This window comes from Opisthocomus hoazin, chromosome 5 (assembly GCF_030867145.1).
Source record: "Opisthocomus hoazin isolate bOpiHoa1 chromosome 5, bOpiHoa1.hap1, whole genome shotgun sequence".
NCBI classification, from domain to species: Eukaryota; Metazoa; Chordata; class Aves; order Opisthocomiformes; family Opisthocomidae; genus Opisthocomus; species Opisthocomus hoazin.
The window spans coordinates 26,048,954-26,071,507 of record NC_134418.1 but is presented as its reverse complement, the minus strand read 5'-3'; the positions used below and the strand labels follow the sequence as shown (position 1 = coordinate 26,071,507).

Sequence of the window (22,554 nt, the reverse complement as noted above, 5' to 3'; positions counted from 1 at the left end):
TATCTGAAGCATTCTAGTTACGGGCTTTTAATCTCTCTGGAATAATTTAGTTGTTTGAAGGGAATCAAATACCATGGGGCTGGACTGAAGGATAAATCTAAATCTTCTTAAATCATTAAGGGAATTCTCATCTATTTTAGGGCCTTATTTTGTGTGTGTGTGCGTGTGTGCGCGTGCGTATGACCTCAAGATCTGACAGCCACAGACAAAAAAGGCAAGGGACCATGATCTTGTAATTCACTGGAAGGAAACTGATGTGCAGTGAGAATACTCAGCTGATGTAGCAACTTCCAAAAAGCGCTATGCTTCCAGCATACACCAGTACTGTTTCTGTACTTGAGAGTTCTGTACTTTTTTGTACTTCAAAATATAATATTAAGAAGTGTTTACACATGTATATGCATATGGTTTTGTATATGTAGAATCATCGAATCATTAAGGTTGGAAAAGATCTCTAAGATCATCAAGTCCAACCACCAACCCAACACCACCACACCTGCTAAACCATGTCCTGAGGTGCCACGTCTACACATTTTTTGAACTCCTCTGGGATGGTGACTCCACCATTTCCCTAGGCAGCCTATTCCAGTGTCTGACCACTCTCAGTAAAAAATTTTTTCCCCATATCCAATCTAAATCTCCCCTGGCACAACCTGAGGCCGTTTCCTCTTGTCCTGTTGCTAGTTACTTGGGAGAAGAGACCAACACCTGCCTCACTACAACCTCCTTTGAGGTAGTTGTAGAGAGCAATAATGTCCCCCCTCAGCCTCCTCTTCTCCAGACTCTACAACCCCAGTTCCCTCAGCTGCTCTTCATAAGACTTCTTCTCTAGACCATTCACCAGCCTTGTTGCTCTTCTCCAGAGATGCTCCAGCACCTCAATGTCCTTCTTGTAGTGAGGGGCCCAAAACTAAACACAGTACTCGAGGTGCAGCCTCACCATTGCCAAGTGCAGGGGGGAGCAATCACTTCCCTGCTCATGCTGACCACACTATTCCTGATAGAAGCCAGGATGCCGTTGGCCTTCTTGGCCACCTGGGCACACTGCTGGCTCATGTTCAGCTGGTTGTTGACCAGCACCCCAAGGTCCTTTTCTGCTGGGCAGCTTTCCAGCCACTCCTCCCCAAGCCTGTAGCATTGCATGGGGTTGTTGTGACCGAAGTGCAGGACCCAGCACTTGGCTTTGTTGAACCTCGTACGATTGGCCTTGGCCCATTGATCCAGTCTGTCCAGATCCCTCTGTAGTACCTTCCTACTCTTGAGCAGATCGACACTCACGTCCAGTTTGGTGTCATCTATATAGAAATATATTGTCTTGAAATCATGGTAGTGATTTTCCTTTTTCTCTGCTGTTGCTGTTATTCCCTTGGTCTTCTGGCAAAAAACTGAGATAAAATTATGGACTGATAATAATAGAGTTGGTTAACCTTTAGAATAAAACTTAGCATTCATTTCCAAGAATTTTTCTGTGAGCGGTAATGGTAAGCTTGTAGTTGTGGTTGATTTTCTTTTGTTGGGTTTTTCCGAGATGTTATCCTGAGGCAATTGTGGTGGTGGTGTTTTTTTTTTTTGATCACGTTTATTTATTGTGGAAGTCATGTTAGATTCATAAATTACAGTGCATCCAAAGACATGGTTATAGCTGCTAAAACAGTAAGGTTGACGAACACAAGCATCAGCTCTAGAACTCGTCTGTTCAGATGATTTTTGGTTTGACTAAACCAACAAGAATGCTGGCCTGAGTGTTACTAGGGCAAAAGTGAGTGGAAGTGAAAAAACATTAAAAAAAGAAACAAAAAGTATTATACTTTTCAGGGAAATGAAGAGTAGTTTTGTGGAGGAGGTCGGCTCATTAGCTGAGAGCCTAAAGATTCAGCCTCTGATCACAGATTTGTTTAAGAATTCCATAGAGAAAGATGCCTAGGCCTGTCTTTTTAAGACAACATAAGTTATGTGTTCAGCGACTCTATAAATTGGCCTTGATTATATGTAGCCACATGATTTTGTTCATACATGTACTTAACTTTTCCGTAACCTTGGTGTTTATTTCTGTGTCTGTAAAACAGTGATGATATATTAGAAAAGGTATGAGACTAATTTTGAAGCTCCTGGAGTTTCATCCAGAGTAGAATCAAAGAAAGGTTAGTAAAGCCTGTCTCAGGGTAGCTTTTGCCTATGAAAAGATAATACATAACAGAGAAAGCAATTTTGTATACTCATATGTACTTTATAGATACAAGTTAAAGGTATATTTAAAAATAAGAAGTTATATTTCACAGTTGATATACAGATGAAAGGTTTTTATAGGTTATGTCTTTTTCAGACAGGTGTGATAATGATAGGAGGACTCACACAGTAAAATCATTTGTCCTTCAGGAAGGAACAACAGCTTACCAGAAAGACAGTATTCATCTCATAGTTAACTACTTTCCCCTGTTAGTATTTTTAGCCTTCAGTTAACTGTGGTGTTTAGTGAATACTTTTGATCTATTATTATATCTGTAAAGAATTTTTTTTTCTTTAAAGCTCTTATTGTCAAGAGATTTTTTCAACCTTTCTTCAAATTCGTGAAGATAGTATAAACATAGACATTTAAGACATAACTGTGTTTGAAGAAAAAACTGCAACCCTCAGCCTTCTCTGTGCATTTTTGAATCTTCTTAAACTTTTCTTGTGAAACTGTGTTAGACTTTATCTGAAGCAATAAGCTTTCAGTCTGTAGAAGTAAGACAATTCTTCTACTGAAAAGATACTACTTGGACTTGCTGTCAGTACGATTTGTATAGTGCTTGAATGGCCCTATTGTCCTCCTGTGCACTCAAAGTGAATGAATTTATCTTTCGAAGTGGAGCAGTTCTTCCTTACACCAGTTCCCCCTTCTGTTTTTCAAGAACAAGACTGCACTCCTGAAAACATAATTCTGAACGTTGAAAATTAGATTCCAGTATACCTGTTGTTCACAAAGCCTGGTTTATGCCAAGTGTTGTACAGTTACTGTTTGTTTGGACCATTACGGAAATAACTTCACTCTAATGTACCAGTGAAACTGGTTAGTTTGCCACCACCTTCAGCTGCGAAAAGTATATTCCTCACTTCTAATTTCTTAACGTTTTTGGCATTCCTCACAATGAAATTCAGTACTGTAAGTTCTTATACACTTGCTGAATTTAAAATATTACAATAGTTATTCTCTTTTCTGTGGGGTGGTTCATACACTGGGTACCTGTGCAAAATTTAGAGAGTTGGTACTCCAGCTAAATCTAGGTAAGACTTCCGAATTCAAGCATTTCATTTCTAGAGTACTTTCTTAGTTCTCCATTGTTAAGTTCAGTACAACAGTTTGGTGTCTGTCTTCACAGATATAAGTATGTGATCTTCGGCCTGAAGGGTGCTTCCATGCAGCCTGCTCCCTTTTTGCTCCGAGGAAAGTGGGTGCAGCTAACTGTTTGAAGGCATTAAAAAAGCGGAGACTGAAGGAAATATAAGATAGAGATTTGCAAGAAGGAATAATGTGGAAGAGGTAGATGAAAAAAGTTCGGTTACCGTTTCTTTTCTCTAATGTCATGTACTTAAATTCTCAGTTATCAATGAAAAAAATCCAAATATACCTGCACAGAAGGAACTACTTTTTTGCACAATTAGTATTTGGGAGCCTTATGAAGTAGGATGCTGTGGAGGCCTCAAAGCATGAATTTGTTCAAATTCCTTAAGGATGTGGCTGTCAATGGGTAGTAAATATGATGGCTTGGCTGCAACTATTTGTTCAGGGATTTTCTGAGCTGAAAGTCCTTAGATTGCTGGAAACATCTTTGCGAAGATGAGGATGCACCTTTTCTTATTTGTATTCTTTTTATGATAGTTGCCAGTAGGCAGTGCTTACAGGGAAGCTACTGTACTACATGAACTTTTTATCTGGCTTGATATGCTAGGTATTATTTCAGTTGTCTTCATTACTTGTAATTTACCTTCAGTAAACTCTAATCTGGACCTAAGCATATGTTGGACTCCTATTAACCATAGTTTCTGGCAGTCATTCAGCTGTCATTTAATAAATAAAGAATGCATTACACGTTTGTTCAGGTACAAGTATAGTCTCATTACCTATCCTTTAAAAATCAGGACTTCTTAAGGCCTATTATTTCAACTAATTGAAACTAACATGAGACCTGCATCCAGTTTACATCTCAGAAGCACAAACCATTTAATTCTAGAATGTTAAATGGCAGTTTTTAAAATTATTTTGCTGATTTGATTTAAGACACTGCTGCTAATTGAAATAAAAATTTAGTATTTTTCTATCCTCAATCTTTTTTTTTTTTTTTACCCTATATTTCATGCTTCTGTTTTTCTCACTGGTCATGTCTGACTTCAAGAATGCTTCACTGCTACAGAGTATGCTGTCAAGTTCACACCCAAAAGGAGATTATTCTGCTCACTCCTTTCCCATAGAACTGATCTTTGAGGATGAATTAGGGACTGTGTAGGCTTCACAGAACTCTGCTCTCTTCTAAGGCAGATGTGTCAGTAAGAAAGCCATTGATTTACAGGAAAATGGAGTGGAGGCTGAAGATGAGGGGGGAGAATAAAAATGTCTGTGTTACAGATTATGAGGGTAGAAGAAAGGTAGAAATATTAAAAAATATATTATATGAGGAGCGGCTCAGCCAGGGTACTTGTTACTACTTTTTATAAAGGTTTGTGCTGAAAACCACACCTTAGTTCCATGCTGTTAGTGTCAAAGGTAATGGAAAGTAAAAAAAAAAAAAAAAAAATTCTTAATAAGAAGTCTGGCAAGGAAATATTTGCTGGCTTATCCCACTCTGTTAATTACTGGAAATTACGGCATTTTAAAAATCTCATCTTAAAATGGACGCTATACTGCCTTTTGGGGCATAATTCTTTTCAGTGCTCCTTGTGATGCAATTGGTACTTCCACTTATGCATAGACCAATATGTGTGTATTATGTCAGATTTAGCCTTACCAATCACGGCTAAAATAATATTTTTATTTGCTCATACCTGAAATAGGGTAACGAAGTGAAAAGAGTTTTGTGAAGTGTTGTCTTCGTGTGAGCTTTAAAGCTTACAAAATTTGAAAATCTTATGAAGAGAAACTTGTTGGTGATGCAGGTTTAGCTATGTATTTATCAGAAAAACAATCTCCTCTGCACAAGCAGGTAAATCTGAAGCTTTTTCCCTCCAGTGCTCCTATTTTTATCAGCCCACACCCAACTACTTGTTATGTGGCAGGTGACTTAGTGAACATCTTGCAGATGGTAAGACAAGTGGATTTGACTTTTTGCTTAGATGATGTAGTTTGGTTTTGTTTCTGATGCGGTTACCATTTCCAAGAAGTATGCTAATATTTCCAGAAACTAAACTTGTGGAAGTGACTACCATTAGATGAACATCTAAATCAGTTTAAGCAGGAGATAATGGTGGTGTTCCAAATAGATCAGAAATAACATATGCGCCTATCAGTGTTTCTGAAATGCATGCATTTGAGAGCACCTCAGAAGAGCTCACTGAACATTTTGTTTCCCAGTTGTGTTAATGTAAGGTTGTTTAAGTACATTGTTCCATGCAGAGGAAAAAAAAATAATTTGTTTTGGTTTAAGACAAAAATGCTTAGCATTTCTAATACTTGAGTCACAGATAACACTTTGTCTGTTTTAGCTGCTGTATAGGACTTTTTTCCAAAGACGTGTTCAATGTGTTCATGTAATACATCAGAAGCATGAGCAACCAAAAGTCTAAGAAAGAATTTTGCACATAACATGTTTTATTTTGTTGAAACAGTCTGTTTAAAAGCAAGTAAAAGTGCTGTCAATGAGAAGAGTTTGGATGTATAAACATTATTTCGTCACTAAGCATGATTTAAGGTAGATACTTTTATAGTTTTGGGTCCACATTTTAAGGCAATCTGTTATTTAAACTTTTTTTCCTTTTTTAATAGCGTGCAGGGTTTTTTCTTACTAACAATCAAGTAAGGTCATTCTAGCAATTAGAAGAATACCATTTGGAAAAAATTTAGTGTAGGTTTATTTATCCATTAATGAATTAGAAACAGCTTACATGTTATGGGCAAAATGTGTATTAGTGTTGTTGGATTTTTGGACCATGCTGATTTAATTGTTCTATGCACGTTTGATTCTTGGATGATAAAGCCCTGTTTTTTTATTGTCTTTTCCCTAGGATTTTAAGACAGGATTTGGTATCACTTTAATCCCTATGAACGTGGCAAATGTAAAACAAGTGGATCGGACTGCAAAGCAATCTTTTGAAATAATTACTCCTTATAAAAGCTTTAGGTGAGAACTTTAATATTTATGTTAAAAAATGCAAATAACTGATGCGCTAAATACTTGCATCATACTACAGTGACTTACCTACTCTGGATGAAAGGTAACATTTTTGTGAAGAATGCTCAGCTTTTTTTTTTAAATAACAGAAGGATTTTCTTTCCTTTGTTTAGCTGTGTGCTTTATCTGTTACCTCCCTGACTAGACGTCCTATGTCCACAGATTTGTATTTTTGTATAGCCTTCTTTTTTTTTACTGTTCTGCCCTTGCACAGAATGAACAAAGTAATTTTAACAATTTGACTCCATCTTAAAGAATAATAAACTGCAGTAGTTAAATAATGCTGCATCCATTTAATACTAAGCATTTTATTGATACAATCATAGAATCAAGGAATGGTTTGGGTTGGAAGGGATCTTAAAGATCATGTAGTTCCAACCCCTCTGCCATGGGCAGGGACACCTTCCACTAGACCAGGTTGCTTAGAGCCCCACCCAGCCTGGCCTTGAACACTTCCACGGAGGAGGAATCAGCAGCTTCTCTGGGCAGCCTGTTCCAGTGCCTCACCACCCTCAGAGTAAATAATTTCTTTCTTGGATCTAACCTAAATCTACCCTCTTTCAGTTTAAAGCCATTACCCCTTGTCCTATCTCTGCATGCCCTTGTAAAAAGTCCCTCTTCAGCTTTCTTGTAGCCCCCCTTGAGGTACTGGAAGGCTGCTCTAACGTCTTCCCGGAGCCTTCTCTTCTCCAGGCTGAACAGCCCTGACTCTGTCGGCCTTTCCTCATAGGAGAGGTGTTTCAGCCCTCTGATCATTTTTGTGGCCATCCTCTGGACCCACTCCAACACATCCATGTCTTTCCTCCGCTAAGGGCTCCAGAGCTGGACACAGGACTCTAGGTTGGAGTAGAGTGGCGGAATCACCTCTCTTGTCCTGCTGGCCACGCTTCTCTTGATGCATCCCAGGATGCAGTTGGGCTTCTGGGCTGTGAGCGCACATTGTTGCCTCATGTCAAGCTTTTAATCCACCTGTACCCCCAAGTCCTTCTTGGTGGGTCTGATCTCAATCCCTTCATGCCCCAGCCTGTATTTATGCTTGGAATTGGCCCGACCCATGTTCAGGACCTTGTACTTGGCCTTGTTGAACTTCATGGGGTTCACAGAGGCCCACCTCTCAAGACAGTCCAGGGCCCTCTGGATGGTATCGCTTCCCTCCAGCGTGTCGACTGCACCATGAAGCTTGGTGTTGTCTGCAGACTTGACAAGGGTGCATTCAACTGCACGGGCCATGTCCCCAAGAAAGGTGTTAAACAGCATTGGTCCCAAGACTGATCCCTGAGGAACGTCACTTGTCACTGGTCTCCACCTGGGCATCAAGCCATTGACCACAACTCTCTTGAGAGTGACCATCCAGCCAATTTCTTATCCACTGAGTAGTCCATCTGTCAAATCCATGTCTCTCCAATTTAGAGGCATGGATGTTGTGTGGGACAATGTTAAATGCTTTGCTCAAGTCCAGGTAGATGACATCAGTTGCTCTTTCCTCATCCACCAACGCAGTAACCTCGCTGTAGAAGGCCACCAAATTTGTCAGGCACAATTTGCCCTTAGTGAAGCCATGTTGGCTGTCACAAATCACCTCCTATTTTGCATGTGCCTTAGCATAGTTTCCAGGAGGATCTGCTCCATGATCTTGCCAGGCAGAGAGGTGAGACTGACTGGCCTGTGGTTCCCGGGGTCTTGCTTTTTTCCCTTTTTATAAGTGAGGGTTATGTTTCCCCTTTTCCAGTCAGTGGGAACTTCACTGGAGAAGTGAAGTTCTTTCTCGAAAAGAAAAGAATCCGTTATGTGCCATTCCATGTAGAAATCCTCCATTCAAATCAGTAAAAAGCCTCTCTTTTGTTGATGCTGTGACTTGTAATGATTTTTAAGAAAATAAATGCACATGCTAATAAAAGCCTTTTGTTAAGTGTTGTAGAATTTCTTAAATGAAATCTCAGTAATACAGGAGAAGAAGAAATCACTTTGTTCTCCTGGGCTTGCTAAATGTTAGCAAAGAGTTTCCTTTCATTCTCAGTCAACTAAAGTAGCAGGTAAATCAGTCTTGATCCGAGATTTGAATCTGTGGCTAGCTAGTTCTTTGACTTTCTTTAAACCATCATCATGTTGGTATTTGCTTATTATGATTTATATTTTTCAAAAAGATCAATTTAAATGAAAGCATCTTTTGGCTGTTGTAGGTAGCAAGTCCATTTTTAGTCCTCAGTAAGTCTCCATGTTTCCTTAGGTTATTCTATGGATTTGTTCAAGGTCAGGCTTCAAGTTTGGTATGTGGTAACATAAAAAGATTGAAAGCAACTCAGGAACATAACTTGAACATTACAAAAGCTATGTAGCTCTTGCTAGTAGTGGTTTTGTTGAAAACTGAACTCAAAAACTGAGGGAATTTTCATTGACTAAAAAACCAAAATAATACATTCTATCTTAGTATTTATATCTGCGTAGAGGAAGATTTCTTGACTGTGATTTGAAGTGTAAATGTAATAAATAAGAGAAACTACAGACTATGTTTAATTGGGCCTTAAAATAAAGATCAATAACACAGAAAAGTCAATTGTTTCAGCTTTACAGCAGAGTCGGAAAGAGAGAAACAAGACTGGATTGAGGCACTGCAGCAATCGATAGCAGAAACTCTGTCTGATTATGAAGTAGCTGAGAAGATTTGGTTCAATGAGTCCAACAGGAGCTGTGCTGACTGTAAAGCTCCCAGTCCTGACTGGGCATCCATCAATCTCTGTGTTGTCATTTGTAAGAAGTGCGCAGGTAGAGTAATTAATAACAGGCTGTGTGGATTCTACAGAATGTCATATTTGCATATCTGTGTACGTCCTTGAATTGGCTTTTTTTTATTTTTACAGTGCCATCCTTGTGAAAGTTTTGACAAACAAAAAGTGACAATAACTCTTTTTTTTAATACACCAAGGTCATCCTTATTCTAAAACACTTCCATACATAAATGACAGGTCTGTAAAGTGGTTGGTTTCCCTGAGAAGAATAATCCTCCACAATTAGTGGAAATCAAGACACACTAGCACTGCATGGGAAATAGCTGGCTTTTGCAAGGCTGGATGCCAAAGAATAAAAATTTTCAGTGTATAAATTTGAGGTATTAATTATATTACATCTGGGCTTATTTTACTGCCAGTAGGGATAGCTTTTTCAGATACTACTAAAAATCTAGTTCTATCATGTTATATATTTAAATGTGCTTAAGCAGTAGATTCAGAGAAATAATTTATAACTCTAGGATTTCTTTCAAAACAGACCCTTCCCAAACTATTGTACATCAGACAGCCTACTTTCTTTGTTACTATCAAATGCAATCTACTTTTTTTTTTTAATTTTGGTGGTTTTTGGTGCTTTTATATTCAGATGTCAAGCCCAGCCCTTTTTGAAAATAGCAAGTAGAATAAATCTGTCTTCATTAAATGTTTTGGTTATCTCAGCAGAAGAGAAATACAGTTTAAGTACTTTAGTTAAAGTAAAAATATTCTTGGATTTTCAGGACAGCACAGATCTTTAGGACCAAGAGATTCAAAAGTCCGGAGTTTAAAAATGGATGCTAGCATTTGGAGCAATGAACTTATCGAGGTATGTTGTGATATTCTAACTCTTTGTCTGTCTTACACTGTGTTTGAAAAGGAGTTATTAATTACTTTACTCACGAGGAAACTGAGCATATAGCTACTAAATAACATGCAGTTGTTGCAGTAAACTTGATGTTTCGCAAATAATGTACCTTTGTGTCATTCAGAATATTCATTTGTTTTGATAACTCTCTGTACAATTTCTCTTAGTATTTCTCCAAGCATCTAGTTTTTGAAGGGAAAAAGAAAGAGCGTGCTTTTGGAAAGCAATGATGATGGGCAAAATCGGGAACGGGAAAAGAACAGAAACCTCACTACCAGTTTAGATGCTTGGGGAGTTAAAAAGTGGTGCTGATAAAGAGGGCTGAGTCATCAGTGTTTTCTTTAAAACACATGCTAGCCTTCTCTGACCTCTTACTGGTATTTTCTAATATGTATTGAAATATTATAACTGGTTAGCCTTGTAAAGCTGAGTTGCTGTTGATGATAAATGATGACTACAGACTTTATTATTCATTTATAGATGACCACAGGCAGCGAATGAGAGAGACTTCCATTTTCTGCAGGCAATCTTCTTTTCTTTAATAACTTTCTTTTTCAACTTTTAGCAGCTGAAAGCTATTTAGAGACAAGCTTCATCTATTTCATGCTATATTGATGTTTTTTTTTTTTTCTCTTGCACCTTATCCAGCTCTTTATCATCATTGGAAATAAGAGGGCAAACAGTTTTTGGGCAGGAAATCTTCCTCCAGACGAAGAGCTGCATATGGATGCCCCTGCAGAAAAAAGGATAGCATTCATTACACAAAAATACAGAGAGGGAAAATTCAGGAAAGCACCTTTTCCCTACAAAACCAAGGAACAGTTGAATAAGGTAATACTAGAATGGGTAATCCCATACCACACCTTTTGTATTGTGTTGTATTTATGTGCAGTTTGATCATCCTGTTAAACTGGTGAGAAAAGAATTCAGAATCCTGAGACACATTCTCACAGAGCTGAAGAAGGGTTATTTTTATGCCTGTAAAGAAGTCATTTCATGATTTCTTTGTTCCTAGTTTTTCTAGTTAGTTTGTTTGTAGAAGGTTATGGTACCTATGTGGTACCTGTAATATGTCTTCCAGAGCCATCTATGAATACAGATCTTTATTTTAATTCATATGCACACTCTAGGGATGCAAATTCCCACTTCACTTCTTTAAATTCCTTCTTTATGTGTTTTTGCTATCTTATGTCTGACATCTAACATTCCACTGCATTAGATGATTGAGTGTTATCAACAGTGAAAGTAGCTCACGCACACTTAGATAGTAGCTTGTAGCTAATTAGAAGTGAAACAAGCTAAAATTAATGGTGAAAAATGTGTTCTCAGTGTTTCCTTTTACACAAATAATGGAAAGAAATTCTTTACAGCTATAAAGTGGAAAGTACTAATTATAATTATCAATTTCTATGTTACTTTCGATGTCCATTTGACTGACTTCCAATATCTGTTGCTTTCAGAGTCATGATTATTTAGAGTTTGTGAATATAGAAGAGTTTAAATGCATATATATTACTATGCTAATGCATTCAGTTGTATGAGTCAAATTGTCTTAAAGGGTATGCAGAGATTGTGGGGAGGCAGTAACATATAAAAGTTACTGGGGTTTGAACTAGAGAGGTCTCATTTGTTCAGTGGTTACTGTGTCAGAAAGGAAGTGTTATTTTCCATACATCTTATAAGCCATATGTCATTTATACACATAAGAAGTTAAAATACGGGTGTATAAGAATAGTTTTCTTTAAATCACTTCTAGCCAAAGTATGGAACCATCTCCTGCATAGTTTGAATTTAGTTTTTCTGCATTTCATTGGATTTGGGAAACATTTTTTGGCTTCATGGGGAACAGAAAATAGCTCTGTTTTACAGGCTTGATTTTTCTGAAGTCTGTGGGTTTTTTTGTTGTTTGGGGGGAAGAGTGTCTGTCAATCACTTAACTATTAGGAAAAAATGTCAGATGTAATGGTCAAATTCTCTGTAGAGACATGAAATTACCCTAAAATAAGGTGATCATTGCCAAGTAATTCTAGAACTTTTACTGAACTATCTGTTGTGTCATCTTCTGCTTACTGGATGCTTACATGTTTATTAGAGCAGCTGAATTTTAGAGTAGTACTCTTGTTGTGTTGAGTGACTTCTGCCTTAAGCATTTCAGAAAAACTTTTTCATTAGCTAGATAATTTAAATATGTATTAAATCATAGAAATTGTCATGGAATAGATTGCTGTAATTCTGTAGCTGCGCCTGATTTTAAGATTTTGGACCAATATTTTGGAGGGGGGGAAAAAAACTTTGTTCTGTCTGTCTTGTATATAAAAATGAAAGGGGACTCATCTGATGTTGTGGGATGTGGTGAGATCTTTAAATCTCAAGGAAGGTGGTGAAGTATGAAGATATCCTAAAGAATAGATGCTTTATTGACTGTAACCGTAGTTTAAAAAAACTACCTATGAATTTCAGTCTGTTTCCTCGTGAAACAGATTTAAGGATCAAATCTCTTTGGTTGAACGTGTGAGGTCTGAAATAATAAGATTTTTTTTCTTAAATAGTTCGGTGTGTGAAGGAAAAGGAAGGTGAATTTTGCATATAAACAAACAACAAGCTTCCTCTCCAGTTGTAATGATTCAGGTTATCCTGCGCAGACAAAACTTGTGGCAGCAACATCTTGCAGGGTTTGGGTTGATGGTGTTTTGGGGTTTTCTTTTTTTGTTGCTGCTTTTTTCTAGATTCAGACCATACTTCATTATTTCTGCTACTTTTCGTTGTTTGTGGTCTTTGAAAATGCAGGGGAACTATATCTGAGGTGAAAGGATTTACATCTAAATGACATACACTTGTTGCCAATAACTTCCTAATTTAAACAGACTTCTTATTTTCACTCTTCATGATAAGGCCCTGTGTGCTGCCGTAGTTAAACAAGATGTACTAGAAACTCTGATGCTGCTGTTTAGTGGGGCTGATGCTATGTGTGCCACTGGAGACCCTGTTTACAGTACTCCGTACTTATTAGCCAAGAAAGCTGGACAAAGACTACAAATGGAATTCCTGTACCATAATAAGTTCTCAGGTGGGATATATTCTCTTTGTTTTGATCTTATTATTTTATATTGAGCAAAAAGGAAGGAAGGACAGAATTCAGAAGAAAAATAGGCATGGAGGTGAACAACAGAGGTACAGGGGAGAGGGAGCTTTGATGGTGTTAACTGTATTTCAGCAGATGGCATATGTAACTGTGTACAAGTTACTTTTATTTTGCTCAGACATCAAGTTTAGAACTTAGAAAATTAATGAAAAAGGCAGTGATAACTCATAGACCTCATACCTTTATTTATAACACATAAGAAAAATGTCATCTGCTCTGCCAAGATTATCAGGCTTTTACAGGTATATACAGTTAATATGTATATAAACTATTCATCTGGGGCTTTGTTTTTTCTTAAAAAATTATTTCATTGATATCTACTCCCACTGCACACAGACCTACCTGTTTTTCACAAACTATCCTCCCAAAATAAAACAGAAAACTATTCTTATAAATAAATAAATATGTTGTAGAGTATGGATGCACCTGAGCTTACCTTTTGAAAGGGCTGTACAGTATGAGAAGCAGTCTGGGAACAAAAGTTCACACATAGATTTACAGTGGAAAAAATTAGCTATGCTATACTGCAGCCAGCATTGTGGATGTACTCCAGGACCGGCTTTCACAGAATCACAGAATCACAGAATAGTAGGGGTTGGAAGGGACCTGTGTGGGTCATCTAGTCCAACCCTCCTGCCGAAGCAGGGTCACCTACAGCAGGCTGCACAGGAACTTGTCCAGGCGGGTCTTGAATATCTCCAGAGAAGGAGACTCCACAACCTCCCTGGGCAGCCTGTTCCAGTGCTCCATCACCCTCAGAGGGAAGAATTTCTTCCTCATGTTCAGACAGAACTTCCTGTGCCTCAGTTTGTGCCCATTGCCCCTTGTCCTGTCACTGGGCACCACTGAAAAGAGCTTGGCCCCATCCTCCTGACACCCACCCTTGAGATATTTATAAGCATTTATTAGGTCCCCTCGCAGCCTTCTCTTCTTCAGGCTGAACAAGCCCAGCTCCCTCAGCCTCTCCTCGTAGGGGAGATGTTCCAGTCCCCCCCTCATCCTTGTAGCCCTCCGCTGGACTCTCTCCAGTAGCTCTTCATCTTTCTTGAACTGGGGAGCCCAGAACTGGACACAGTACTCCAGATGAGGCCTCACCAGGGCAGTGTAGAGGGGAAGGAGAACCTCCCTCGTCCTACTGGCCACACTCTTCTTGATGCACCCCAGGATCCCATTGGCTTTCTTGGCAGCCAGGGCACACTGCTGGATCATGCCTGTCGTCCACTAGGACGCTCAGGTCCCTCTCCACAGAGCTGCTCTCCAGCAGGTCCACCCCAAGCTTGTACTGATGCATGGGCTTTGTCTCATGTCACTTTACAAAGTAACATGGCGTAGGCTGAACAACAGAAGTTTTAGTGGGAAACACAGGAATGATTTAGGACTTCCTAGAGCAAACACCTTAAGTTCTGCCTGAGTATTGCTCTGCCACAAGTGCCAGGCACTGGGTCCTAGGATGTTGAGCTCAGTCACCGTGCAAAGATGCAGCTGTGTTTTTTTCACTAGTAATGTTGTCAAGTGGTCCTAAGGCTATAGAGAGAAGTTTGCTTGTCTTGGCTCTGTCTTTTCTGCTTTTAGCCTTCCAGCCAAGGCAGCATCAGAGGAACGGAAGTCGTTGCAGGTTGATAGCGATTCTCTGAATCATTGTCTGTCTGCTGCCAGAGTTGGTGGTAAACTTCTAGATAAGCCCTCAAGAGAAACAATTCCTTTCTGTTCAAGTGTATCACATAAGGAATGAAGATAAAAGCTTAGTGCTCCAGAAAACCATGTGTTAGGTTACATTGGCAAGCACTGGTAGATAATGGCAAAGTTGTAACAAATGTGAACCCGTGTTTTTTTTGATGACTATGTAAGAACATAAAAATAAATCAGTCAGATGTATCCATGCTGTAGTAAAGATGTTACAGAACAACTGCGTATCTGCAGATGAGTGTTTAGAAAGACCTGTGGAGAAATGGTTCAACTGATATAACTGAAGTTCTGTGTGTTACTTACTCCTCTGTCTTTTAACAGATTTCCCAAACTATGATACTTGTTTTGAAAGCGGCTTCTCTGAACATTCTTCACATTCCACCTTTCTTTGTGAATTTTTATACAAAGTTTCTTCTAATATTCCTAAGCTTCTTACAGAGAAGAAATTAAAAGAAGGTATTTAACTTTTTCTTTATGCATTTGAATAATATATTAATATGTATGGTTTGGATTTCATTCTTTTTAACTTCTTGCTTTACTTTTAAAAGATAAAATGTCTTTGACATGACATATCCTAGTTTGATTCGGTAGACCTCTGGCAGATAAAGAAAATACTGATTATCTTGATCTCTTTATTCAGTGGTTGACAGAGGAAGAAAACTGAAATACTGAAAAATTGTTCAGTTAGCAACAGTTAACTGATAAATAAGAAACACTTAGAAACACTCCTTACTCTAATTTGAATGGATGCTATGAACTGCCAAAAAGTAGTTTCCATCTAAAATGATAATATTCCAGAAATCATTTAAAAGTATCACTGACTTTTTAGTAAAAGTCCAAATGGTTAACACCTGGGATATTTCTCAAGCTTACAGATTTTAAAAGTATTCCAAGTAGAAATGATCACTTCCAACAACTTTACAACAGATTGAGTTTTGTGGGGTGAAAATGTGTGTATATCACAGTAAATATATATGGTCTTCTGTGTATATCAGTCTTTTGTGATGTCGTCTTTGTTTTGAGAGAGATGTTAGCAAATAATTTTCTTAGCTTTTTTTTCCTTTTTCTCCCCAGTTGTGTTCCTATATTTTGCTTCCATCTAAACAAACAAATGATGTGGATTTATAAAATCTCATCTGATTTATGGTTGGGTTTATCACTTCTAAAATCTTGACACGACATCCTGTGTTGGTATATACATATGCTCGTATGATTATGTCCATATTCTCATGGTGTATGCCTTATGATCCTTAGTGGAGATTAAAGCACATTAAAGCACATAACATGTATTTAAATATGCTTTTGAATATTTCCCAGCAGCTTTGCGGTTGTTAACAAAGATACCTGTTGTGGCAGAGGACTGCTGGACAGGACTTTCTTGAGGATTGTTCTGAAGCTGTACTGAGCTTATGCAGGAGAGAAAGGCAGCACTGCAAACCTCACTACTACTTGCTCTAAGTGCAGACATTGTCTTCTGTGCTGTGGGTATCTATATTCATAAAACAACTTTAAAAAAAAAAACACTACGAGAAGTAAAGAGCAGACACAAGGCAATACTACTGGTCTGTTCTAAGACAATTGTATGTGAGAAGCGCAGTATAACTTTGTAAATACCTGTGTGGATTGAAGATTCATCTAGAAATGCTCACAGAATTTCTTCTTTATTACTTTTTGGGTAGGTGCAGTAGGAGTAAGCATCATTAGTAGGATGTCTTAAAAATGTTTATGAAGAAAGCCCTCAGACGAGAAAGGACTGAATTTTGACTGTCTACTATCATAAGTTTTCAGTGGACAGAAATGAAGCTGTTTTGAAAGTTTGTAGTGTATTGCTTAGCATTTCACTTACTACTTGGAGGAACATACAGTAAATTGAAAGGAACAAGCTTTCCCTCAGCTTGGGTTTTGGTCTCTGAAATTGTGATAGGGTCTTGTAGATGGTAGATGTTCTGCTGTTTGGTTTTTGGGGGGTGTTTGTTTACTTTGTTTTTGCATTAATGTTGAAATACCCACGTGTTTATCGGATTGATGTTTCTGGGATGGGTGCTTTGCAGGTAAATAGGCAGACAGGTTTCCCTGGCCACTTGCAGTTCAAGAAGACAAATGACAAATGGGACAAGGGAGGAAGTTGTAATAATAACATCCTCTCAACAACAACAACAAAACCCCTGCAGTTTTGAATTAGAAAGTGCTCTTGCCTGAGGGCTTTAATATATCTCAGCCAAGTGTAAGAAATATTCTGACAAAAGTGGGTTTTTTTGCTATTTAAAACATGAAACATGTATTTTTTTTTCCCCTTCTGTATTGATTTTTTTTCCCCTACATCAAGAACTGTTTCTACCTTTATAAAATCTCTTTAACATGAAGTAACATGGGATATGCATATTGCAGATTGTTGGGAATAGGTGGTAATTTTTTTTTTTTTCCTTCTTATTGCCTGCAGAAAATAATTTGATGGTTAGAGTACTAATGTGTGGGAGATACAGCTTCAGTTCCCTCCTCTGCCTGTAAAGATTCAAATAGGAAGGTTACATTACCCAAAAAATGACCAATCTGTTTAATTCTACAGAAGAGAAATAAGCTCTTCTGTTCAACCAGTTCTCACTTGCTGCAAACTAATTGAGTTCTGAACTGGGCCACCATTCTCTCCGTGGGGCTTACAGCACTTGTCTGAAATTTGGGCCCTGTCCTGAAGCACATTGGGCTTTTGATCTACTGATTTTTTTTTTCTTTTTTTCATGCTGTTTGTGGAAAGGGCTTCAAGCCAGAATCCTGCTAAGCTGTCTAAGCACTAAACTGAAGTTCTTCCTCAGTGTTACGAATCTCTGAGGCAGTTGTCAGCCTTGCCTTTAGTGCCAAGGGCTGAAAATTTAAGCGCTGTGTTTGTTGTCACAGAAACTCTTATCCCTTTATGAGCTGAGCCCTAATGGAAAAAGGACACTCAAGAAATAATTCAGTGCTGTGAATTGAACCCAGATTTTATAACAACCAGGTGGAACACCTGGAAATATAGTGCAGTTTTTCATTATGTGGGTTTCAGATGGCGCAGGAGAGAGTAAGCCAACATTGTGTGTACTTCTCATTATAGCAGCATCAGTGGTTTCAGCAGGGGTGTGTAACTTTTGAGGAGAGTTGTTGTTAATTAACAGCTGTTGATGATGAGCAGGAAGAGAGCTCAAACATTGGTGCTATCCCGCTGCAGTGGATCAAAAAGTAAAAGTTAGTGGTTTAGTGCCTCAGGTTTGATTTTTTTGCTTCTGTTTTTAGTGTAAAATGTTTTATGGAGCCCCATTAAAAACCCTGATGTTCTAAAATCATCCTTGAGAGTTGTAACAGTTTAATGAATATTGAAGCAGTGAGCTATTTTGTAGAATAGGCTTTGGGAGGTGGGAGAGGGAAAGATGGGGGACAAAAAACCCTAAACAATCAAAACCTCCAAGTTTGGTGCTCAACTCCTGTAAAGCTATACATTTTCAAACCCTTTATCTTCTTTTTATTTTAATATTGAAAATGTGTATTTAGACAGAATATAGATAGAACTAGATATCAAGTAGCATGATACAAATAAATACTAATAAAATAGTCCTAAGATATTTATAAAACATGTATAAATCATATAGCAAATGAAAGAAAAACTAATTGGATGAAATATCAGATAACATACTAAGTAACATGGGCTAACTATATCTGCAGCTTATTTTTTTGTTTTATTTTTGTATTTTTTTTTCCAGAGCTGTTTTACCATGATCTCCCAAATACTTTACCAGAATATTTGCAGCTGTATAGGAATTTTAAGACTGTAGAAATAAACAGAGTATTTTCTCTTATGACCTGTAGCGCTGGGAATAAATGCACCTCAAACTATATTCTAAGAACTAGATGTAAGCTAGAATGAATGCATGAATATTTTGAGTGCCAAATAGTCATTAGTGTGTATGCTGTTGGCTCATAAGAGGGAGTAAATATTTGGTCTTAATTAAATATGCCAAATAATACTTCGAAGGTGCTCTGCAGATTTTTTTTTTCCTCCACCTCGTATTATTTTTTTTAACGTATAACTAGTAATTAGTAGATACTCCAATATATCTAATTCAAACTTGTTTGAAGATGGAATTGTTAACTAGATAATTGAACCATGCTCAGCAACTGTAAATTGTTACACATTGAAAGCACCCTACAGATGTTAGCATTCTGTAAACTACAGTGTTGTTAAATGAATTCACCCTTTCCAGGTGTGTATGTGAATAGCAACAAGAGAGATCTCCAATTCATTCAAATATGAACATGCCATCTTGAAATGGATATAGATACTGCATGTCTACGATGTATCGATTTATCTCCCCCAGTATACAGCAATAAATTCAGTACAATTTCATTACTCTCTGACACTTTGGCCTGCAGTAGGAGAGAATTGAACTCAATCACTGATGTGCCTAGAAAGGGCTGTGCTATTAGTTTTTCTCTTCTTCAGTTTGTCATCCTCTACTATTTTGGTAGCTTATTTTTTTTTAAAAAATTAATCACGTTAACACAACTCTGATTGTGTTTTCCTTGTGTTTTCTAGTAGTGTGCAATGGATACAAATTCTGACATGTATGACATTGTTTTTTCTACACCATTTGAAAGGCCTAAATTGGTTTCCCTGATCTTGTGACAGTGAGTGGACATTGGGGCATTACCAAATAATGGAAGACAGATTGGCTTGGTTGTGGCCTCTAGTTCCAGTAACATGAAAGAGTAGCCCGTTTTTGCTACTGCATACCATGATTCACTAACTCATTTTGCTATCACTCTTGTCAGAATACATTGCTCTTGTAGCTTTCAGTGTTTCTAACTTTTTAGCATGTTTTCTTTTTGCTTCCTTAACTCTCTTCTGCTAACATGGTATTGTGTACTAGCTCTTTCCCCCATAAAGTTCCACAGCAAGTGAAGTAAAAGCCCTATATGATGGTAAAGTTAACTTATGAAGTGATTTAATATACTCCTAAAGTAAAAATAAATGTGTTCTATATGAAACATTCTTTTCTTAAATTACTGCGTGCTAGAGGTTCTGCAGGTTTAGTGGTACCAACACAGACATTGAATTCCTGGCTTACTGAAGTCAATGAGACTGAGATTTCATCAGAAGTGTATTACTGTTACAACAGAGTTATGCATCCTATGAGGCAACTTATATAGGAAGAGGAAATTGTTATTATCATGCCAACTGACTTTTATTTTTTTAACCACAGATTGCAACAGAAGATGGTGCACTTTGGAAAGTGGCTTTCTGAGCTACTATGAGAATGATAAAACTACCACTCCTCATGGTATGATTGACATCAATGAAGTTATCTGTCTTGTAGTGCACAAGTCAGATTTCTTTTTAAATAGACGGTAGGTTGCCAAATTAATATTTCAATAAACAAACTTGGGTATTTAAAAGATTTTATTCTGGGTTCTGAGAGCTGTTGATTTGTTCCTGAATTTCGAATGTGCAATTTAGAAAAAAAGCTGAATTGTTTTATGTTGACTTCAAGAAATAGGTGCTAAGTGGTATTTGGGGATTTGAAAAATATTTTTTTACAGTGATGTAAAGAAAATGTTAGAGTAATTTAAAAGGGCAGCATAAATTATATACATCTGTTTCTTATTAAAATCGTAATGCATATTTTCAGTGCTTAAAAGGTTACCTGATGTTAAATTGAACAATTAATAGTAATTTTTCTTTCTGCGATTGACCTCTGCCTCAAGCCAAAACTCTTGCTTTGTTTCTTCCTGATAATAATGCAGCAGATTAGAGTTCTTCACAATGCTTTCAGTTTTGGTCACGGATCTATTGGTCTTTGAAACCCTTTCTTTGTTCTGCAGCTGAGGACAGCAATGTAACCGTTGAACACTGTGTTAGTTTGAAGATAACTTTTTTGTGGTCTTATTTTTCTTTTGTAACTCTCGTATATACCGCTTGTGCATTTAAGACATCACGTGGAGATTCACCTGAATCTGAGCTGCATCCCAGTGATACTTGTTTTCTTTAGGGTAACATTTTTAAGTTATACTTTGAATCTGTCTAACAAACTCCATAACACTTCCTTTTAAATTTCTTTATGTGTGTGTGTATGTAAAATAACAAGATCTTTCTACAGTATAATGCTGTAATCCTTGTAGTTACAAAGCAAAAGTGTCCACAAAGAAAACAGTCTATTCGGTAAGCTTCTGGAAAAGATAACAGAAAGAAAGGACTTCAGCTACTACAGAGATAAAGGGCATTCAGAGGGGAGAAATCTTGAAACATGATGATGCCTCAACATGCTGTAAAATGCAGTGGAGATGCCCTTCACTATTCTGCAGTAGCATAGCTTTGTGATGTAGAGAAAAAGGAATAATATCACTTTCTTCTTCTGTCATCGAATCTAACCTATTGGTTGCTTCATCTCCAAATGGCTCCACTTCAGGATACTACCTAAATGAAAAATGTGTTGGCTGAATACTTCAGTTTTAGGGAACGACTAATGTCCTGCTATGCTTTACCTGCAACTGGATAGGTTTATGAGAAACTTCCCTGAATTTGGTATTTCATGTAGTGAAACGGTCCTTAAAATGTGTCTGCTATTAGTCAGAATTAAGAATTTACGTATAATTTTCAAGGTGGTCATTGAAAATGAGAGAATTGACTCATGTTCAGTTCTCCAGCTTTAAACAAATCTAAATCTCCAGCATTGTAAGGGAAAAGCATACTATGGCTGTTTGTATTATAGCGTGAGGTCACAGACAAAATCGTACTGTAAAATGGTGAGCCCATAATTTATAAGGTAAAGACTGACCCTAAGTTCAACAAAATACTTACTTTCCAGATTCCACCCCAATTTCAATTGGTTTGCATTTTCTTCTTTTACTCTCCTATTGTTTGTCAGTTAAAAATGGAACAACAGGGTCCTTCTGTTTTAAATGTGGTCTACTTTTTAAAAAGAAAAAGCCCAAGAACCACCACCCCCCAAGAACCCTCCCCCCCGCCCCAGCTTTTCAAAACTTCTTGAGCTACAGCAACTTCAAAGGGTAGCCATAAACACGACCGAACGAAACTCTTGGTGGTGGCAGATGATACAAGGAGTGGCAGTGACCACACATTTCACCCTTGGAGGTTGAGGCTGGATGATAGGAAAAGCCTCGTCATTAGAAAGGTGGTGGAGAACAGGAAAAGGCTGTTGACAGCAATAGTAGTCTCCATCCTCGAAGGTTTTCAAGGCTTTTCATTGCTATTCTGGTCTATGGTTAGTCCCTCTTTGAGCAGGAGGTTAGACCAAGTGATGTCTAAAAGTCCCTTTGAACCCACACTTCTGTGATTCTATGGTAACTTGTTTACAACTTCCCATTCAATGAGTTGGTCTGCCTATATTAAACCTGAACAAAATGTTTTGAGTGCATCACAAATACATACTTGCTGAAATCACACTAACTTGCAAAAGCAAGAATTCCATGGGAATTTTAATGACTATATGGAAACATATTTTATTAATTTCAGAATTTTTGAAAAAATATTGTGTAGCAGCCTCTAAACACATATTGTTGACCTGAAAAGCACTCTGATCATGTTGTGTTATAAAATACTCTGTTATTAGCTTGGTTGTACTTGTAAGATTGGAGGAGAAACGCAGATGGATTCCGTTCCATCGGTATGAAAAAATACAGAGAGAAATGGGGCTCGTGTGTCTACTGTTATGAAGTCTAAATGGACCTGCATTTTTTTTTTCCTCCTGC

The 22,554-nt window shown here is 37.7% G+C and overlaps 1 protein-coding gene across 1 annotated transcript in view; it reads left to right on the top strand.

Annotated features, from left to right (window-relative positions):
- Nucleotides 1-22,554, top strand: part of ARAP2 (ArfGAP with RhoGAP domain, ankyrin repeat and PH domain 2) — a 135,037-nt gene that overhangs the window by 53,865 nt on the left and 58,618 nt on the right. Inside the window, exons 9-15 of the mRNA XM_009935526.2 lie at nucleotides 6,196-6,311; nucleotides 8,926-9,125; nucleotides 9,868-9,953; nucleotides 10,641-10,823; nucleotides 12,885-13,059; nucleotides 15,142-15,276; nucleotides 20,049-20,193. Coding sequence (XP_009933828.2) covers nucleotides 6,196-6,311; nucleotides 8,926-9,125; nucleotides 9,868-9,953; nucleotides 10,641-10,823; nucleotides 12,885-13,059; nucleotides 15,142-15,276; nucleotides 20,049-20,193 — 1,040 coding nt within the window. The remainder of the gene's footprint in view (nucleotides 1-6,195; nucleotides 6,312-8,925; nucleotides 9,126-9,867; nucleotides 9,954-10,640; nucleotides 10,824-12,884; nucleotides 13,060-15,141; nucleotides 15,277-20,048; nucleotides 20,194-22,554) is intronic.